At 41.4% G+C, this 21,429-nt stretch overlaps 1 protein-coding gene across 10 annotated transcripts in view; it reads right to left on the bottom strand.

Moving 5' to 3' along the window:
• PATJ (PATJ crumbs cell polarity complex component) overlaps nt 1–21,429 on the bottom strand; it is a 377,446-nt gene that overhangs the window by 27,077 nt on the left and 328,940 nt on the right. For 9 of the 10 annotated variants that reach the window (XM_059135624.1, XM_059135619.1, XM_059135627.1 and 6 more), the window contains 7 exons: nt 16,651–16,844; nt 14,086–14,233; nt 12,881–12,967; nt 8,929–9,043; nt 8,161–8,198; nt 3,893–4,015; nt 3,054–3,158 (listed from right to left, as the gene is read on the bottom strand). In XM_059135624.1, the coding sequence (XP_058991607.1) occupies nt 3,054–3,158; nt 3,893–4,015; nt 8,161–8,198; nt 8,929–9,043; nt 12,881–12,967; nt 14,086–14,233; nt 16,651–16,844 (810 nt within the window). The remainder of the gene's footprint in view (nt 1–3,053; nt 3,159–3,892; nt 4,016–8,160; nt 8,199–8,928; nt 9,044–12,880; nt 12,968–14,085; nt 14,234–16,650; nt 16,845–21,429) is intronic. The other variant, XM_059135621.1, reaches the window with a different exon arrangement.

The following is a 21,429-nucleotide window of genomic DNA, read 5'->3' as shown; positions in this document are numbered from 1 at the left end:
GGACATTTCCAACTACAATGTTCTCTCCCAACATCCTTTTACCATACCCCTAGTTTAGTCAGTGCTACCTCAATCCACCCATTCTGCTACATTCTTGAATGTTTGCAGAATTTCTTAATGGGCCCAAAACAAGCCTCCCAAGTTCCTTTAGTGATAAAAATCTCTGATGTGCTCTTTTTATGTTCTGTGTTCTCAAAGATATACCAAAAAAAAAATTCTAGCAGAGAGTCTGGGTTACCTGATTTTGCCCAAAAACGGTTTCATGGTCATTCTACAGATAAAAAAGCTTAACCAGACAAAACTATCAGACCAGAAAAGCAAATATAAATAGGAACATTTCAAATGACACCATGTAGCTACATCCATCTCCACTGACCAATTTATCACTGAGAATAAGAAACCATCCGACTTTAAGGGCAGTAATATCTCCCTCTTATTAACACCCAGAGACAGCAATTATACTGTGGGGAGAAGCTTCTGGGAAGTGTTGGTCGTCTCGTCCACTCTTTCCCTCTGCACCATCCTGCTGTATGCTGATTCAGACCTTAATCTTCCTTGTGCAACCAGCGGCTGCTGACTGCTTTGCATGATGCACCCTCGTAAGTCTTTTCCAAATCAACAGACACAATTACCTAACCTTCTCTACCGCTCAGCCAATGGGCTGGCTCACCTGACAATAAAAATAATTACCCAGTGCCAAGTCAGCTGTAATAACTGTACTGCTGGTACTATATACACATGTTTTTTTTTTTTTCAAGATTATATTTACTTATTTGACACAGAGAGATCACAAGAAGGCAGAGAAGCAGGCAGAGAGAGAGAGAGAAGGGGGGGGAGCAGGCTTCCTGCTGAGCAGAGAGCCCAATGCGGGACTTGATCCCAGGACCCTGAGATCATGATCTGAGCTAAAAGCAGAGGCTTAACCCACTGAGCCACTCAGGTGCCCTGCACATTGTTTCAACTAAGGCAAATATACTATGTAACTGAAAGGCGTTTGACACAGGACATGAGAGTTTTCTGTCTAAAGCCTTTGGCAGCATGTAAACTCCACACCCATAACTGTGTAGATTATAATCCCAACGAAGTCCATTAAGCTTTTAATAACACAGGTTAGAAAATAACACTACCCACTAAAGTGATTAAGGCAAGAGAGCATTTTTAAACCAAATGTCATTTCCTTAAAATACAGAAATAGGAAAAATAAGGAACTCTTTCTAAGGTATGTGAACAGTAGCAATCTGACTGAGTGAAGTGTTAATTCCGCATGGGAGAGTTTGAGTGCATTGTCATTTAAGGTGCTTCTGCAGTTAATGTTAGTTTTGCATTGTGGCTTCTCATTTCTTTGTGAAGAAGGTGGTGCTGTAAAAATTATATTGGTGTATGAAAATACTGGTAATACCTGATTTTGCTAAGGGAGACTTTTTTTTTTGTCTTGACATTAACTTATTGGTTCAAGTAACTTCCTTTTAAAATTCCGTGTAACTAATGGTCCATAGTCAGAGACTGAGGAGTTGCACTTTCAGGCCTCTAGGGGTCAGCATAACTCGAAGGAAGAGCAAGCCCACAAACAAGAAAAAGCAAGGCTATGCGCAGGGTCTGACCAAGAACTGATGTGAGGTGGAGGGAGGAATGTGAGGCGGCAGCATAAAGTCCACTGAAAGTGAGGACTAGGAGCAGAAAGGAAGCTGACTCTACGCCAGTCCACACAGTATTCTGGTTTGTGCTCCACAGAAACCCAGGGACCCAAATCACTGAATAGTATGTAGCCTATCGCATAAACTCCCTTGAAACTACTGACAGTATTTTTACGATCCCCTTCATACATGCTGTATTTTACCTTTTTTTTTTTTAAGTATTTATTTATTTTGGAAGGGGGAGGGGCAGCGGGAGAGAGAGAGAGAATCCTAAGCAGACTCCCGCTAAGTGCGGAGTCCAACATATGGGGTTCCACCCATGACCCTGAGATCGTCACCTGAGTTGAAATCAGGAGTCGGAGCTTACCTGACTGAGCCACCCAGGTGCCCCACTTTAACTTTCATAATGTCTGTTTTGGCCTTTCGAATTTAGACCACTGAGATGTGAGAGTTAAGCACCACAAGCTGGTTTTCCCCAATGCAATGGCTTTTCAGTTTGAAGTTATTATTATATTCAAGATTTTATTTTTAAGTAATCTCCACACCCAACCCAAAGTGGGGCTCGAACTCGCAACCCTGAGATCAAGAACTTCATGTTCTACTGACTGAGCCAACCAGACGCCCCCCAGAAATTATTTAAAGGCTAGAAGGATCTGAGGGGCTAGCGAGCCCTCTCTAAGGTACTAAATGGTGGGTTTTATTCTTTTCACAGGTAAACTGTTCAATACTACCTGCAGAAGTGTGGCGATTATAATCATACATTTTGGAAGAAACTCATTAGCAAAACTCACTGCAGTATCATACCTCTCACTGACCCCTATCAATCTCAATGTGGAAGGCTGAACTATAAGGAGGGGTAATGAACAGCACACCTCCTTTCTACTTTCTGTTATATTTCCCCGTGCATCTGGACAATACTCTTGGGGACCACAGCTGATAAATAATTGTCTGCCTTATTTGATGACAACCACACAGTGAGAATTTAACAGCGCTGGCCATCATTTATGCTACGGGGAAAAAGAGCATTGTATTTTTCCCTTCCTATAAAGGGGGTGGAAGAAACTGTGTTTGGGCAGTTCGGTAACAGTTCTTGGGCATAAGAAAAGAAATCATTTCCTATTCCTCACAAACTTTGATTTACAAAAGAATGCTGGAAGCTAAAAGCCTTGTTGATTCATCATGTGAAGCAAGGAGTAATTTTTCTCCCCTTGTTATGCTTTCATATAATCATGCTCACTGCCTGTATGGGTGGCATTAAAGAATTTCTGAATAAAAATAATAATTTCTTGCTTTCAACCTTCATAATTCACATCGGCAAGCACCCCGCTGGGCGGTGATGCCTACTGCCAGTGACGCTCAATCTTTTTTGCACGCCACTTATCTGCCTCGCGCAGCTGCGCGTCCCATTGATGGCAGTACCTGTAGGATAATACGCCCGTAGGCGTTCTTTAGCAGATTAACCACGTCCGCGTGAGACAGCCCATCCAAAGGTTGCCCATTAATGCTGACAATCCGATCTCCAACCTGGAAGTACAAAAGTGGTAGAAAATCACTATCATTAAGAAAAATTAAATTTGAGGAGAATGCTTAAAATTCTTTATAAGTCATATTTCCCATTTGTGGCTATTGTAAAGAGCCTGTGTTTCTCCTGGGTATGCATGTTCCAGAAGCATGAGGAATTTTTATGGCTTTCCCCAAACACAGACCAATCAGAGAAACAAGAAGGGGGTCAGATGTGATTAGGGGAAGGCACGGCAGGCCACTTTTGTATTTTGGCAATGGCGGTGATTCATACATCCATTCACCAGTAATAGCGGGGCACACAAATTAACTGTTCAATAAAGCTCTAATGAGGAAGCCAAATATTTTCTCCTTTATTTTTCTACCTAAGTTAAGAATAAGGGGCACTGGGGAAAAAAAATCATTAAGAACATTAATTCTTCTGGCTGAAGGACAATTCTCAGGTCAAATCTCTCTCAGGTGAAGATTAATTTTGGGTGGAATGAAGTACAAAAAATGGTTTGGAAGGCTTTGCAAATGAGCTGCAATTTCTTCCTTCATTGGGAAGCTTTGATACAAACAATAATATTTTTATATGCCCAGGGACCTAATGAATTTTAGGTGTCAACTTTCTCCAATGCATTTTGCCCTCAGCATGGGTCTCTGTTGGAATTTCAACTTTAAAATAAAGCGCCCATGGCTGCAACTTTGTCTCCCACCACATGCTGTGAGCACTTCACCATTTTCCTTCTGTTTACCTTAAGCTTCTGGGTACGAGCAGCCACACCACTGGCCTGAATCATAGCTATAAATATCGGGATATCTCCTAAGGGACTTCCTTTTCCTCCAGCAATACTGATTCCAAGGGCATCGCTGAGCTCCTAAAAAAGGAAAACACGGCGCTCATATATTTAATAAAAAAACCACAACCTGACTGGTCCCAGAGAGCTGTTGAACAAAATCCTTCCATGATGCAGGAGGCCAAGGCAACACCAGAGCAGCGCCTTTGGAATCAGAAAGAAACCTGCGTTTTCTGCTGGAGTGCTGAATTAGCTGGGGGTGGGGAGGGTCTTAAGGCGGTTCCTTAACCTCATAGAGTTTGCATCTTTATGTTGGTTTGAGGATTAAATGAGATGATAGAGTGCAGTCTTAGAAGTCTACAGAAGAGGCTCAATAAAAGGCAACAGTAGGAGTAAAAACAACAACAAAAAAATACAAAACAACCCTATGTTACTGCTCAGTTTAGTGGCCAATTTTGATGCAGACTTGGCAAGTATGTTCTCATATGGTGTTTATGATTAAACTGCCACACATATCATGCTCTTATGGGTGTGAACAAACACACTTGGCTCTCAGGAGCTGCACGGCTGCCTTACAACAAAGGCTCCGAGAGGACGCCCGCTGGAGTGGTAAGGGAGTCCACAGAGAGAAGGGACACGCGGCGGAAAGCATTCGCGAAGGTTAGGAAGTGAGGCAGCTTGATTCACTCGGACCGTGGCGAAGCAATCCTGGCTCTTGCCCAGGTTTTCCTCACATTCGTACCCCGGGGTTAGTGTTTTAAAAACCACAGAAAGAATGACGGAGGCGTTCCGGCTCCAGCCTGGTGGCATTCACTCAACTAGAGCATCTCTCTCTTGCTGATTAAAATGGACAACTCAGTCAAGAACAGAAAACAACTACCTGAGGCTTTGGAAAAGTAAAGAGACACACACACTGTGGGTGGGAGCCGAAACCTGGAGAGAAAGCAGGAGTGGGTGGATCTCCCCCTTGTCTTCCAGGCTGCTCTGTCCTGAGGGTGAGACCCCCCTCACCCCCCCTCCACTGCCCCCGTAGAGGAGCTAGAAAGGTGGTGACAGTGTAAGGCTCTGCTGCGGACGCCTCCCTTGCCCCATCTCGCAGGTCAGAGGAACCCGGTGAGGGAGCCCCTGGTGGCTGGAGAAGAAAGGAAGAAGCTGGAGTAGACAGACAGCCTGAGAAGAAGGGGAGCCACAGAAGTCTCTGGCTTCATTCTAAGCCACTCATGTGAGGGACAGACCCACACAGACCTGAGCTGGGAGGTGAACCATGGCTCCTGGAAAAATGAGACCGAACTCGTAGCCTGAACCCGAATGGGCTGCCTGCCTGCTAAACCAGATACATCAACACTCTTCAGAGTCTACACAGCATAACATTCCTGGGGTCCAGGATAAAATCCTAAACTACTCAGTAGGCAAAAAAAAAAAAGTGACCAGTTTTTTTCAGTTCTTTAAAATATGCAGGATGGGGTGCTTGGGTGGCTCAGGCGGTTTAGCGTCTGCCTTTGGCTCCGGTCATGATCAGGGTCCTGGGATCAAGCCCGAGTTGGGCTCCTTGATCTGCGGGGAGCGTGCTTCTCCCTCTGCCTCTGCTCATGCCCTCTCTCTCTCTCAAATAAGTAAATAAATAAATAATGAAATTGCAGGATGGTTGAAAGTAAAAATTACACTATTGTTTGGTGGGGTTCTCAGTTTATGTAAATGTAAACATATGAAGACTATGGCATAAATTAGTGGTGTGGGTGGGGTAAAGGGGCTTATATAGTAGCAAGACTCCTAGCGTTTTAATTGGTTATTTAAAAATATATACAGCTTAGTGTGCTTCAAAGATTTTACCTCATAAAGTTTGAAGATGGGAAAAGAACAAATGACAACCAAAACCATATATGGAAAAGCTTTAAAAACTCATGCCACAGGGGCTACTGGGTGGTTCAGCTGGTTTAGCAACTGCCTTTGGCTCAGGTCATATTTTTTGAAGGTATCAATAGCAAAGCAATGCATGCAAAATGGCAAGATGTGTTTCATCACAAAAGTTTCTGCTTGGAACGTGTTTGGAAGAATATGGTTATTGGGAGCAGGCTTTTTATAAAAACCTGTTTTAAAAAAAAGTGGTTGAAATGACTAAAGAAACAAAATTATATCTAGCTATCTATATCTATCTATCTATCTATCTATCTATATATCTATATTTTTTAAAAAAAGATTTACCCATTTATAAGCCTGAGTGGGAGAAGGAAAGGGAGAGAGAGACTGAAGCCGACTTCGCTGCTGAGCTTGGAGCCTGACATGGGGCTCAACCCCACTGCTGTGAGATTATGATCTGAGCTGAAACCAAGAGTCAGAAGCTCAACCAACTGCACCACCCGGGCACCCCTATAAAATGATATTTTATAAACCCTGGAATGAGGAGCAATTTATGGAATAATTTGGCTTTGTTCAAATCCATCATAATGCTTTCATAATTTATCCATAATTATGTACACGTTGGCAGATTTAACTTTCCCATCATAGGAATATCTGAGTTACCCCTTGGTGGAAAGATACTAGGAACAAATGAAGGAAATTTACTTCAAATTGTAGTTAGTAATAACGGATGCCACTTCTTGGACATCTATGACACACTAGGTACTATGCTAAGTACACTACTTGCATTATCTCACTTAATCCACAGTTAAGATTGACCTTGTGAGGTAAATGTTGTCATCCCCAGGCCACAGATGAGAAAACCTGCATAACTTGCTGAAGGTCATAGAGCTGATAAATGGTAGAGAGTCTTCAAACACAGTGATGATTGATTCCAGAGAACTAAGCTATGCTGGGTTGTCTCTTCACTGCAGTTGAACCATGATTATAACAAGGTCATCATTTCTTTGTAAGTACTTCTTGAATCCCAAATTTAATGGTTGAAAGTGATCAGAACAAAAGTACTTTCCAATATTCTGGATATCACACAGGAGTCTGAAAATCAGGATTGACAACTTTATGAATTTAAATACAACTCACCCAATCTTTTCAAGAAGGCGATTTAGCAATATGTGTAAAAGCCTTTAATAAGTGTGGCTTTTGACTCAACAACTGCATTTCTAGGAATGAGTCCTCAGGAAATTACCCATGATATAGACAGAAAAAGAAAAACAAAGATGTTGCTATAAAAGAGCAAAAGTTGAGGGGTGCCTGGGTGGCTCAGTGGGTTAAAGCCTCTGCCTTCGGCTCAGGTCATGATCCCAAGGTCCTGGGATCGAGTCCGGCATTGGGCTCTCTGCTCAGCAGGGAGCCTGCTTCCTCTTCTCTCTGCCTGCCTCTCTGCCTACTTGTGATCTCTGTCAAATAAGTAAATAAAATCTTAAAAAAAAATAAAAGAGCAAAAGTTGAGAAATGTGCTGTTTAGTAGGAGGAAGTTGATTTAAGTATAGCACATTTATATGATGGAATACTATGCAATCCATAAAAACCAGGCTGTGTGCTGTAAAAAAAAAATACTAGCATGGCTGAAATTTCATCCTTTAAAGTGAAGAAGACAGGGGCACCTGGGTGGCTCAATTGTTTAAGTGTCTGATTCTTGATTTCAGCTTAGGCTGTGATCTCAGGGTCCTGGGATCAGGTCCCCCATCAGGCTCCATGCTTGGCATGGAGTCTGCTTGAGATACTCTTCTTCCCACCCCCCACAACTTCTGCTCACATATACTCTCTCTCTAATAAATAAATAAGGTCTTTAAAAAAAAAAAGTGAAGGGGCGCCTGGGTGGCTCAGTGGGTTAAAGCCTCTGCCTTCAGCTCAGGTCATGATCTCAGGGTCCTGGGATCGAGTCCCACGTCGGGCTCTCTGCTCAGCAGGGAGCCTGCTTCCCTGTCTCTCTCTCTGCCTGCCTCTCCGTCTACTTGTGATTTCTCTCTGTCAAATAAATAAATAAAATCTTAAAAAAAAAAAAAAAGTGAAAAAGACAAGCTATCGAAGTATGTTTAATATAATACCATTTTTTTTCCTTTGGTTTGTTTCATAGAACTTAAACACATGCACAAAACACAGTGGATGGAACATACCAAAAAATTCACAATGGTTTTCTCTGTGCCTTTACTGTATTATCCCAAGTCTGTTTCTTAACACAGACCATTTATTGCCTTTAGTAACTTAAAAGAGCACACTTTCAATCCAACAAATTGTACTGAGGAAAAAATACACATTTTAAGGGAAGTAGAACACAAATCAGAAAAATAGCAAAATTAATGACCTACCCTGACGATCTCAACAGTCCTTGGTCCCATATCTGTGCCTATAAATAATGAAGCAACACAATTAACTTTTTAATATAAAGAGATAACACAGCTAGGATTTAATATTCTCCTATAAAAATATTACTATTAAGAAAATAGTATCATTTTCTAGGTCTTTCAAGAGAGAATACAAATAGGTTTTATATACTTTCTCAAAATCCAAACTGGTGACTATTGGTTAGGGGCTATTTTAAGAGGCCCTCTGTCTGAGGTAGATGTGGTCATAATCACGTGGTCCGACAGAAGCTGAGGGAGGTACCAGCAGCTGCCCAGGATATGAGCCTAAATGGTTTGGGGGATGGGCTATTTTTGTGTCACTGTACATTTTCCTGCCTTAATAGAAAACAAGCCTCTCCTCAAGGAAAGGCTTGAAAAGACCCCTTGCCTTGCCCCAACTGCAAAGGTATATATGTGTTTTACTTTCCTCAAGTGACCTGTCATTTGAAATTTTTCTCTTTGGGAAATAGTTTTCCTTTATGAAGTAGCTTCGATTTCCGCTTTCCTGTTTTTCATGTGATTTGTGTACAGTTAAAGGCATATTCCCAAAATGAGTCTCTATGGCTTTCCTTCCTTTAGAACAGGCTTTCATCAAGCTTGGGGCTTAGGTGCACATATTTGAAGATTTCAACGTATCTGAATTGAGGGTGAAGAATTGTTTTTTAAAAATATTATTATTTTAAAAAATTGGGGTCACAGGAGAGTTTTGCTGGAGGTGTGTCCAAGTCATACCTGAACTTTTGGGGGAAGGATCTGGAGCTCTTTTTGTGCCGACCAGGTTTTGCAGGCTGGTGATGACAGGAGCCAGGGAGGGATGGAAGCTGCTGTGGGTGCTGTGTTGGCTTCCCTGGAAAGAAAGCCTGTCGTCAGCTGTGCTCAGACACTGACTTGGTCTTAAAAATTCAGACTTAATATTTTAATTACTTAAATAGCCATAACCATGTGACAGAAAATTCTGTAGAGCCTAAAAGAGAAAACAGAAGTACCCCTACTCACATTCTTACCTCTCTAACCCAATCCCATTTGACATTTTTCCATTGCCTTCTCTCTTATATGAGCTTTTATATATGGTTTCAATCATCAGGACAGAAAACATGCAATAGTTTAAGCCTTTCTTGCTCCCCACGAAATAAAAAAAACATTTTCCTAGATTTTTAGTGTTTATATATAATCAGTTAATAGCACTACGTGTCACTTGGGGCTATAGTCAACATTTATTACCTTATTACCCAAATTACATGATCTATTTTGCTAAAACAACTATCATAAAATCTTGACTAAAAGAAACTTTCTCCTCAGTTATAGGAGAAAGCAGCAAATATGAAGGGAATATATTGTTTTAGGAATGGGTTAAATTTTTTTTCTCAGAGATTTTCCTGGAGTCAGTGGTAATTGAACCCAATCTGTTACACTTCCATTATTGTCCTTTTATTCATTTAAATATATATTTGAGGTCTACATTTTATAGACATGTAAGGCTAGTAGCTAGTCAATAAGAATCATATACACAGTGGAGGACCTTTCCAATGCAGAAAGTAATGTAAACCTCCTTACCCAAAAAAGTAACCAATAATGAATAAAGAATGTTTTCTACCAAATTATCAAGGTTATGCCTAATTGCCTCAAAATTTTAAGCTAAACCTAAGATCACAATTATAATCTGATAAATTATAATATGGTCCATTTTCTTAGTTCTATGATGTAAGTTAATATTTTGATTCCTTAAATATGAAAATATTCAAACATACAGAAAAGGTGACTTATACAGTAGACATTCATATGCATGCCACCTAGATCCCACCATCAATATTTTGCTGGATTTTCTTTATCACATAACCACTCATCTATTCACCAATTTTTAAAAATTCATTTCAAGTAAGTTACAGACATCATACACTTCACAATGGGTATATATATTTAAAGGAGTGTTTTCTATATTTTCCTGAAAGGATAGGATTTAAATCAATAGTGCTATAATATTCAGAATTGAGGGAGTACAGCACATTATAATGTTTGCTAAAAAAAAATCTTAGAACAATGTGTTTACCACAGCCTTTATAAATATGAACTGTGCCTGGAGGGGTTCCCTCAGTTATCCGAGGAAAAGATTTCTCAAGTGATTTTCCGTACACACCTTCCTCTGCAGAATACAGGCACTTTTTTCTGGTTGGTGGGGAAAGACTTTTGTAAAAAAGAGGCCCGGTGGCCCCAAGAACAGAAGATTCCCCTTAATGAACCCACTTTCTCTAGGCCAAGTCTAACAAATGATAATTCTCCTTGGCCCTCAGAAGAAGACGTTTACCTCCCTATCTTATAATTGCCTAGAAAGGGGGCGCCTGGGTGGCTCAGTGGATTAAGCCGCTGCCTTCGGCTCGGGTCATGATCTCAGGGTCCTGGGATCGAGTCCTGCGTCGGGCTCTCTGCTCAGCAGGGAGCCTGCTTCCTCCTCTCTCTCTCTCTGCCTGCCTCTCTGCCTACTTGTGATCTCTGTCAAATAAATAAATAAAAAATCTTAAAAAAAAAATAATAATTGCCTAGAAAGAAATATGCGCCCCTACAGGGTCTGAAGGTAGAAATGTTTGGGAATGGGATCCTCTTTTTCTCTGGTTAGGTCATGGGCTGGTCTTCAGCTCTGGATAATGGAAGACATTTCCTTTTCACAGCTGGCTATGAGCCTTCTTTCAATGAGCCAAATATCAATGTAGACTCTCAGATCACCTCAGCCAAAATTTTAAGGACAAAGTAAGGATAAAACATATTTACTATTTTTCTTAAAACTGAATTAAACTTCTACCCCCAAAGGTAAAAATTCTGTGCAAGAAGGTTAGATAAAAGTGTTTGATACTGGAGCGCCTGGGTGGCTCAGTGGGTTAAAGCCTCTGCCTTTGGCTCAGGTCATGATCCCAGGATCCTGGGATTGAGCCCTGCATCGGGCTCTCTGCTCAGCAGGGAAACTGCTTCCCTTCCTCTCTCTCTGCCTGTCTCTCTGGCTACTTGTGATCTCTGTCTGTCAAATAAATAAATAAAATCTTTAAAAAAAAAAAAAGTGTTTGATACTTTGTCTTAGGTTTCCAAAATAGGACAGCTCATGTTCATAGATCAGCTAATTGGTGATGATGGTTTTATTGACATTTAATAATAGAGCTTCTAAATTTGTTAGCTCTGTATTTAACCTGAGTGTGAACTTTATTAATCACTAAGACGTTCTTACACATGTTCCTCAAGGACAGAAATCTAGTTCTATCTACTACCTCATCCTTCAGTTCAAACTTTTCTTAAAATGTTGGAATTCTTTGTATCCCTTTGGGATTTTGCATATGCTGTTCCATCTGTCTGGGATCCCTTCTCCCTCTTTTCAACCTATCAAACTCCTTGTGGAATGAGATCCAATGGAGCCTCCTCTCTGGTACCCTCCTATATTCTCCAAGGAAGAAAAATTTTATCCCCAGTATGGTTCAGTCTGAATTCTAACCTGCGTACAACAAGGCTTTAGTGAAATCACTCAACAAGCGAACCTCCCACTAAGAAAGAAGCTGAGACAACTATTTTTGCATCTTAAGTTTCCACTGTTAATACAAGTCTGCTCAGACTCATCATCAACCATTTGTTCCTGGAGTCCCACCACAGCTCTGAGTCTTAGTGCCCATGATATTTGCTGCTCATTGCACTGGCCAGAAATGAAAGAGAAAACATATTCTAAGCTTAACATGATGTTTACTGGGTTTCACTGTTTTGCAGATTCTCTAAGACAAGACAGCTTGTCTGCGATCCTAGCTGAACAATGGTATTTTTACCCATTTTCTAACACCAATGAAGCATTCCAGAAACACCTGTGGGCTAATCACTAACTCAGAAGGACTTTTGAACAAAAGCTCTGGAGAGGCTTTAAGTCTAAGGCAACCAGGGAGAAGACCAAAACTCATGCTTTTCACCTCAAAAAAAAAAAAAAAAAAAAGCTCATCCATAACTCACAAAGGAGATGGAGGTCACAAGTTAAGTTTCTACAGCTTCATTATGTACCAAATGGGACAAATATGTAGTCTACCATCTTGATTTTGTCAGCCATTATAATGAAGACAAAACTAAAACCCCAAACTTTGAAATATACTTTGTTAAAAACAAAAAGTGGCACTTACATCAGCCTTGCAAATAAACGCAAGATGTTTGCTAACCTACAAAATATCACCCATTAAGGCCTCCCTCTCAGAGAAACCCCTACACTTCGCTCTCTTAGGAATATGCCATTAATTGCCCTCAGCATGTGTGAGTGGCTATTCACAAGTTAACTTTACAGCAATATTTAATTGAATGAATGGAACAATGTTGTGCTAATGAGGGTCAAATTGCCACCAGATGTTGCTTCTTTCTTTCTTTTTTTTTTTAAATAAACACAGCTGTGTACATGCATGCATGCGTAGGCAATACAGAACTACTAGTGGACGAGAAAAGTGGTTCTAAGGAAACACTGGTGAGCAATAAAGAAGAGAAAAATCTAGGGATTAACGAATATTAATAAATTTCCATTCCACCTTTCATTTTTATTTCAAACACATTAAAATGCACTGAACATGGTGTTGTGAATATGCTGTCTAGTACACATTATTTCCAATCATTTATGAAATGGGGGGCTTTCTCCCAGTGGGGATAGGTGAGTGAGTCAGTCTGACGGGAGGCCATCAACAACCTGACTATTCTGTGAGGTCTTCCTCGAGGAGGTCCAGGAACCAGCTCGGAGTCTTCCAATCTCTAGCTGCACCAGCCCCTGTGCACACTTGGGAGGACAAGAAGAGAGGTAAGAAACAGCATTCACATGCTAAATTATCATGGCAGAGCTTCCATTCATCTCTGCACCAAAAACTGCAAATGGGTGGAAAACAAGAGGGGTTAAAGGTAAATCAGTAATCAAAAAAAAAAAACAAAACCAAAAAAACAAAAAAAACCCCACACAAAATAACAAAATTCATCAACTCCGTGGTATTCACTTCGTAACTTCATGACTTTTTTAACTATGGTAAGAGGATTACATTTCAATTCTCTTCCTTCTCCCTTCTGATGAAAGTATTCACAAGCAGTGAAATAATGAAGAAAAAGTGGTGAACGGAGGACAGAAAAATCATAGAGATAATTTACAGATAACAAATTCCCTTGTAAGTCGTAACTCATAGCTGACTATACTAGGAAATCAGGATTTTAAAATAAACAAGGTTCATTTGTCTTTGCAAAAGCTTCCACAGCTATGTGTGAAACAGTGTGAAATGCAGCTGGTTACAGCTGCATGGAAATTTACAAGAATTTTTATTAATCAGTTTCCTCCAAGGGAGGCTGTGTCCATGCGGCAGAGACACTTGGAAGGGAACTCTGAACCTAACCTCTACAACTTCGGTGAGAAACAGCATCGGTGGTGGGAAAACCACTCAAGCAGATCCTTGTCATCCTGGACACCCTGCTTTACTTTTTCAAACTTCATTTGTGAAACGGAAATTGGTCTAGATAATCTTTTAATGGTCCCTCCAGCAATAAAAGCTGAATTTGGTACATTCATGACAATATAGCTTTAGAGAGAGAAGGATGAATTTTTTGATGCCGGGAGAACTTACCCACATCTAATGCATTTAGAGCATTTAGAGGGTAATCATGGGTACCTGGTTTCTCACAAGCAGAAAAAGTAGCTCAGAAATTCTCCAAGAGGTTTCTTGTCAGTCCTGTTAGTCAATATAATAGCTTTCTTGTAAAGCTATTTATGATGGGGTAAAATAACCAGAGATTAGCTCTCTCGTGAAAACTAGAGTTAGTATAAAGTCAACCCATTTTTATCACCAAGCTAGATTAGAACGGTTCCCTCTGGACTTCAGTTATACCAGCCGGGCCGACAGCAGCCCGAGGACTCACCTTGAGGACAGTGGCCACCGTCTCCTGTGAGGCATTTCTCATGTCCTCCCCGTTCACAGATAAGATCTGATCTCCCTGAATCAGTCTCCTATCCAGGTCTGCAGCTCCACCTTTGACGATGTCAGAAATAAACACTCCATTTCCATTTCTGCAGATACCACCAAGCAGCGGGGAATGGCATGGTTTAGTATTCCTGAGTCAGTCTGTGATTACCGACATTCTATACTGTTTCACTAAATCCTCAAGCTTGGAATAAGGGTCCCCCCAAACCATCTCATCCAGTAATATCTACTAACATCCCACATGATAAACCTCAGAGTGCTTGCCCTTTAAATAGTTTATACCTATTTATGCTTCCTACTGTAATATTCATTTCTATCAGCCCAAGGGCATCATTTCTGCAAGAGGATAATCTTAAGTGAAATGAAATGGAAATTCACTTTAAAAAGTAGAGTTAAGTACTCTTAAAATATACAAGTTGTTTCCTTACCGATCAGCTTAATTATTAGCATAGAATCTGCTTCTAGTTTCTCACCCTCCCTATTCCTTCCCTTATGATGGTTTTAATTATATTTACTTGTCTGAGGAGTAAATAAATGTAGGTCTCAAAGTTCAAGAGGGTAGGAAGTGGAGAAAGAGGTCGAAAAGTCTCCCTCTCACCTCTGTTCCCCAGCCCCCATGTTCCTTTTCCAGAGGTAACCAGTATGTTACCTTTTTCTTGTGTATCTCCTAGAGATATTCTGTGTATACATTAGCAAATGCATGTATGTACAGCGCATATGTGTGTGAACAGATACACACACACATACTCTTCTCCAGAGTTTTTTCTTCCAGTTTTATCTTTTTCAACTGATACTCCCTCGGATTGGGCTTTATGAGCACTTGGGGGTTCCTCACTGTTTTTTTTTAGGGCTGTATACTATTCTACAGATGTTCTTCAATTTCATGATAAGTAAACTATTAATAAAGAAGACATAGGTTACTGTCATTCACTAGCTATAGCAAACAATGTGCAACGGATACCATTGTGAAATGGCTAAGTCAAAGAATCACCAACATGAGAACTTAAGCACCTGAACCTTCGCAATGGAAATTTCTGGGCTCAGGAGTATGAATGTTCCTTACAAACTCAATCTGAAATACTAGTGCTGTATGAAGAGTGTAGGAGACAATAAAGTAAAAGGAGACAATAAAGTAAAAAACCATTCCTCTACGCGGAATCTCCCCAGGCATGTGTATGTCACAACCAGGAAGCAAACTTCAACACAGGTTTTGTCAGGTGTGCAGTGAGTTTATTTAGAAACAGGAGTCTCCGCTTTTCTGGTTTAAAATGCATTTTCAGAGTGATGATTTAATGGTGCTGAAGAATAAGACCACGACACCATGATACTTGGCACAAGGTCAGTACTCTCAAAAATTGTCTCCAATGTTTTTATTTCAATAATGGCTTGGATGGGGCACCTGGGTGGCTCAGCAGGTTAAGCCTCTGCCTTCGGCTCAGGTCATGATCCCAGGGTCCTGGGATCAAGCCCTGCATCAGGCTCTCTGCTCAGCAGGGAGCCTGCTTCCTCCTCTCTCTCTGCCTGCTTCTCTGTGATCTCCGTCTGTCAAATAAATAAATATAAAAAACCAACTTCAGTTCTTCCTAAGAAGATGGCTGATAACCATTAAGGCCATATTGGGGTGTCACCTGGAAACCCTGCAGCCCTGTTGGAATAGACACTAAATATCGAAAATCAGTAAACCACAGGAGCTGGAATTGCAGTTTCAAGAGATTACTTACTTCTCTTACCTACTACTGTTATTCGATAATGCCCATCAAATGGGTAAGCAGCACAGACTTCAGAAGAAAGGCCCAGCCAACAGGATCCACATACATTTTTGTTGCAAGTTATTGTTTTAGGGGCCTCTTTCTTAATGAACACTACATTAATGAATAATTTACATTTGTCTCTCAAATATATCTATTCAGCTAATTTTTGAAACTCACCAACTAGTTGTAGGTAACATAGCATGAAATTCACATGGTAGTATCTGTTGATATTAACGGTTTCTTGGCTAGGTGGCTTTAATTCACCCCATGCAAGTCTTAGGGCTAAGGGACTCCAAGGTAAAAAATACTTTTAAAATTAATTAATTAATAGACATAAAGAGAGAGGGAACACAAGGAGGGGAAAGGGAGAAAGCAGTCTTCCTGCTGACCAGGGAGCCCGATGTGGGGCTCATTCCCAGGACCCTGGAATCACAACCTGAGTCGAAGGCAGATGCTTAATGACTGATCCACCCAGATGCCCCTGAAAAAACCTTTTTGATTCTGTTCTTATTCTATATGGGAACAAATACAGTTTGTGTTGTTTGGGTTTTGAGTTCTATCTTCATATGACACACTTTTCTTGGTTAAGATCTTGCTCTGAAACATGACTTAGGTCACTCTAATATTTATAAATAGGTTAATTTTAGAAACCTTATCATTAGTTTACATAAGACTTTCTCAGCTGGTGTTCATAGGCTCCCTAGGCCTCCGGGGAGACAGGCCAATCTGTTCTAGAACTTGTATTTCCTTACCGTTTCCCAACGATGCTCAGACCCAGTCCTCGGCCAGCCTTTTTCTGCAGATCCACCGGGAAAATCTCCAAGTTCTCCTCATCCCTGTAGTGTGCTTCATCTCTATACACCACCAGTCGTACCTTCTGGGGGGTCTGCCTCAGGGCTGTGATGGCTTCTTCGTGGCCGGCGCTCCTCAGGTCAACCCCATTAACCTGGAACAACGGGCATCTGAGATGGGCTGCTGACAGCAGAGCCCTCTATACCTGCTCTGTCTGCTGAACTCCTTAATCTAACCAGTGAAAAACCTCTAGAAATTTTCAGCCATTCCCAAAGCACCAAGGCAGTGGCTACTACTAGTAGTAGTAGCTGTTTCACATATAAGGGAGGTTAACTCTTATACTCTTCCCACCCCCAAAAAGGTTAGTGCACACAATAATGCAATTTTGCATAGCTGTGAACTTTACTATGGGATCAACATGGTTGGGGAGGGAGGGCGAGAGGGAGCAGGATGGGTGGAAAGGGCTGACTGGCTCATTTAACTGAGGTCAAAAGGGAAATAAACATTAGTGTTTGGTCAGCATTTTTAGACTCCATTTGCTTATTGAATTTGACATCCTCACTCTTAATTGCAAACATCACAACTACTTTGGAATAAGTAGGAATGAAATGAGAGACTTTCCACAGTGTCAAAATCCCCTTCAGGTACACTCTTCTGAACCTGGATCCGAGTGAGAACAAACAGGACATGAGTTAGAGGCAAACTATCCTGGAAACAGCACTGAGGAAAGCCATGGCTCTGTTTCTGGCAAATCATGTGAATCTGGACAACCCATGTAACCTCTAAGACTCTGTTTCCTCATCTGCTACACGGAGATCATAGTCAACTTACCTACTTACTTTGTTTATTTAAAGATTTTATTCATTTATTTGAGAGAGCGTGAGTGAGAGAGCACACAAGCAGGGGTGGGGGGAGAAGGATAAGCAGACTCCCTGCTGAGCAGGGAGTCCGATGCGGGGCTCGATCCCAGGACTCTGGGATCTGTCTGCTGAAGGCAGACGCTGAACCGAGCCACCCGGGTGCCCCTTATTTATTTTTTACTTAACAAATGTTTGTGTAGTGCTTGTGAATTAGCCCTTTATCAATATTTAGTCATTTAATCCTTACACTAACTCTCTGAAAAGGTGCCATTACTATTTTACGGACGAGGAAAGTAAGGCATGGAGAGGCTAAGAGACTTGGCCAAGGTTACAGAGCAAGCAGATGGAGGCGTCACAGTTTGAACCCAGACTGTCTTCCCACCTTTAGTCTCTATATTATTCTGCCTCAACTTCCTCTCAGAAGGAGTTCCTGGAGCCCCTGTCACAGAATCAGGCAGTGCTGTGGGTGAGTGGATTTAACACAAGGGAGAAACTGAGGAGCAGAACAGCTGAGGACTCAACGGGAGGGAGTCATGGGTCACTCCATCAAGGTCACAGCTAGGAAACGAGCCAAAGGGAAGAACAGGCCCAGGTCATGGCCAGGGGAGTATAACAGAATGGAAGAGTACTCTCATGATGCTGGTTCTCCTCCACGTTCTAGTCCATCCCTGTGTGTGCTGGGCAGGTCGGGCTTATCTCTGCTCCTCCATTCCTTCATCTGTCCAGTGAGGGGTTGGTCTCAGGCTTCCCCCATTCTAACATTCCAAAGATGAATGACTTGGGGCATGAGGAATGGTTACAGACAAGGGAGAAGAGAGCAATGAGCCCTTCCTGGAGAAGGTGAGTTTTGAGCTATTCTTTGAAACTGATTCGGTGAACCAGAAAAATGTTTTAAAAGCCTAATTTTCAAGCTGTATCCCCCCACCCCCCCAACCCTTCTGGTATATCTTGGGTCCGTGTTCTCACTTAGATTAACTACACCCAGCATGACAGTGGTTAAGGGATGCCTGGCTGCCTTGGCCAGCAGTGCACATGACTCTTGATCTGAGGGTTGTGAGTTTAAGCCCCACACTGGGCGTAGACCTTACTTAAAAAAAATTTTTTTAAACCAAAGAACAGTGGTTAAGCATGGGTTTTGAATACAGATGGGCTTCAGTTTGAGTGCTCATTTTAACTTACTCTGTGAAACCTCAGATAATTACTTAAGCTTCAACTGTGTCCTGTATGAGTTGGAGACAGTATCTACTTAGTGTTGTTAGAATTACCTGAAGTATACCCTCTAACGCCCTGGGCATAGGACTTGGCCCACAGTTAAGCCCAGTGTAAGTTACAAGTTGGGAATTTACAAGGGATTGAAGTAACCCGAGTCAGGACTGTTTTCTGTCAAGCGCCAGCATCCACTGTTAACTTCAGGCCCATGCTGCATTCTCAGTGTTCCAGAGGTAAATCCATAGAATAAAGGGGGAAAACAGCGCCTCTAGAAAATGTGGCCTGAGCGGATTATTTTCCCATATTCCAATAGATGGCGCACAAGACCACTTCTGTTAATCCACTGCACCATAGTACTTCCAGGGGTAGAAGGTAAAGTCTCTTCAGCCTCTAAAATACCTTTTCAAAATCCCTAACAAATTATACATCCAATAAGAAGCACTGTCATGAAACTAATATTATAAAACCAATTTATATTAAATTCCAGCATTAAGATGCTTGCTCAAATCCAAGTGATTTGCTCCAAGTTCATAGCTTTCATTTCCTCCTCTGCTTATCAAGAGGCACCACTAAATGCACCAGTAATCGTTAAGAAAAATATCGCTGTGTAGCTTCAATATTGTGGAGTGAAGTATTGCCTTAAGTGCCTTACAGAAGCACTATATGCATTATTTAGAGCACTGATTGTAGGAGTGGTAATAGCAGGGCTCCCTATTTGAGACAAAGAGCCATAGGAGGCCCCAGTTGTCAATGGGAGTGTATCATGTTGCTTGGGCAGGACGAGGAAGTGGATGAATCACTGCTTTGGAAGGAAAGAATCACCAAACCAGGCAGTAGTTCCTTGCCATTTTAGTTCACAGGGAAAACCAGGCATTAGCCTTCTACTCTTTCTGTTCCCACTTGCACAAAGATAGAAGAGAATAATGGAGGTAGGGGTAGGGTTAGATGAGGGACTTTGTTTGTTTTAGAAAGATAGACTGAATGTGCATGTGCCTGTGGCAGTGGAGAAAGGCAGAGGGAAAGGGAAAGGGAGAATCTTAGGCCGGCAGCACATTCAGTGCGGAGCCCAATGCAGGGCTCGATCTCACAACCCTGAGATTATGACTTGAGCTGAAATCAAGCCTGAAACTGAACAGACTGAGCCTCACCCTAGTGCCCCGAGGGACTGACTTTAAAAGCAGAGTCAGAAAGAAGTCAGTCTATGCTAATTATAGAATCATTAATCTTGCCATGCTAAAACATTACTGGACTATATCTTTGTAAGCAAAAACTGGTTTGTCCCAGTTGTTTTTTTTTTTGTTTGTTTGTTTTTAAAAAAGATTTATTTATTTATTTATTTGACAGAGACACTGTGAGAGGGAAGACAGGCACGGGGAGTGGGAGAGGGAGAAGCAGGCTTCTCCGTGGAGCAGGAAGCCTGATGTGGGATGTGATCCCAGGACCCTGGGATCCCAGGACCTCGGGAGCTGAAGGTAGACACTTAACAACTGAGCCACCTAGGTGCCCCCCAACTGTTTTTTTTTTTTTTTTTTTTTTTTTTAAAGCAATCTTTATGCTCAACATGGGGCTGGAACCCAAGATAAGAGTTGTGTGCTCTACTGACTGAGCCAGCCGGGTGCCCCATGGCTTGTCCTAATTTTAATATGAGGATAGAATTAAAGCCAGGAAAGGCCAGCTGCCAATGTGGAGTACTCCTAAGCAGAAAAGTTACTGTCTTGAAAGCACTGGTGCAGAATTCTCTGGTTTCATGGTCTTGAAAGATACCACTGAAGCTGGCCTGTCTTCTTAAGGCAAAGCTGCAGGCCACAGGCTGATTATGCTTCATTATGCATCTATACACATCAACCACAACTAGAACGAGTCCAAATGTGGGGCCTAAGCTGCTTAAAAGGAAACGTGTTACTTGACCAAACAGCTATTTCTTAACTAAACACACCATATACTCTTGTACCGCCTGCGGTAAAAGAACAGCCTGTCCTCACCAATAAAAAATAATAATAATAATAATAACTTTTCAGTTGACACACAATGTTACATTATGTCCTGATCATCTTTAATGAGAAGTGTAGACCATCAGTCCATATTGGGTAATATAATTCAGTTGGGTACCAGGAAATGGTTTGAGTTTTCAATTTCTCCTTCCACTTAATTGCTTTCTTCATGTTAACCTGTCCTGAGTGTTTGCTTGTAGATGAATATCCTTTATGGAAGACAGCAGCTACAGCTGCGCTCTATCCAATATAAACAGATAGAGTTTTTAAAAGTTTTTTATTGAGGTATAACATTAAGAAATAAAATATATTTATTTATTTATATATTTATTTTTAAAGATTTTATTTTATTTATTTGACAGACAGAGATCACAAGTAGGCAGAGAGGGAGGAAGAGAAAGGGGGAAGCAGGCTCCCTGCCAAGCAGAGAGCCCGACGCAGGGCTCGATCCCAGGACCCTGAGACCATGACCTGACCCAAAGGCAGAGGCTTTAACCCACTGAGCCACCCAGGAGCCCCAAAATAAAGTATATTTCAAGTGTACAATTTATATGTGAATTTATGTCATTTAAACCTATACAACCATCACCGTAATCAAGGAAATACATATATTAGATTTAGTTTCAAGTGATCATTATAGAATCATTCATGGGCTTACAGATCACACAAGTATCTAGGC

The sequence above is a fragment of the Mustela lutreola genome, chromosome 10 (genome assembly GCF_030435805.1).
Source record: "Mustela lutreola isolate mMusLut2 chromosome 10, mMusLut2.pri, whole genome shotgun sequence".
NCBI lineage: Eukaryota > Metazoa > Chordata > Mammalia > Carnivora > Mustelidae > Mustela > Mustela lutreola.
This window is presented reverse-complemented; position numbering and strand designations above follow the sequence as displayed.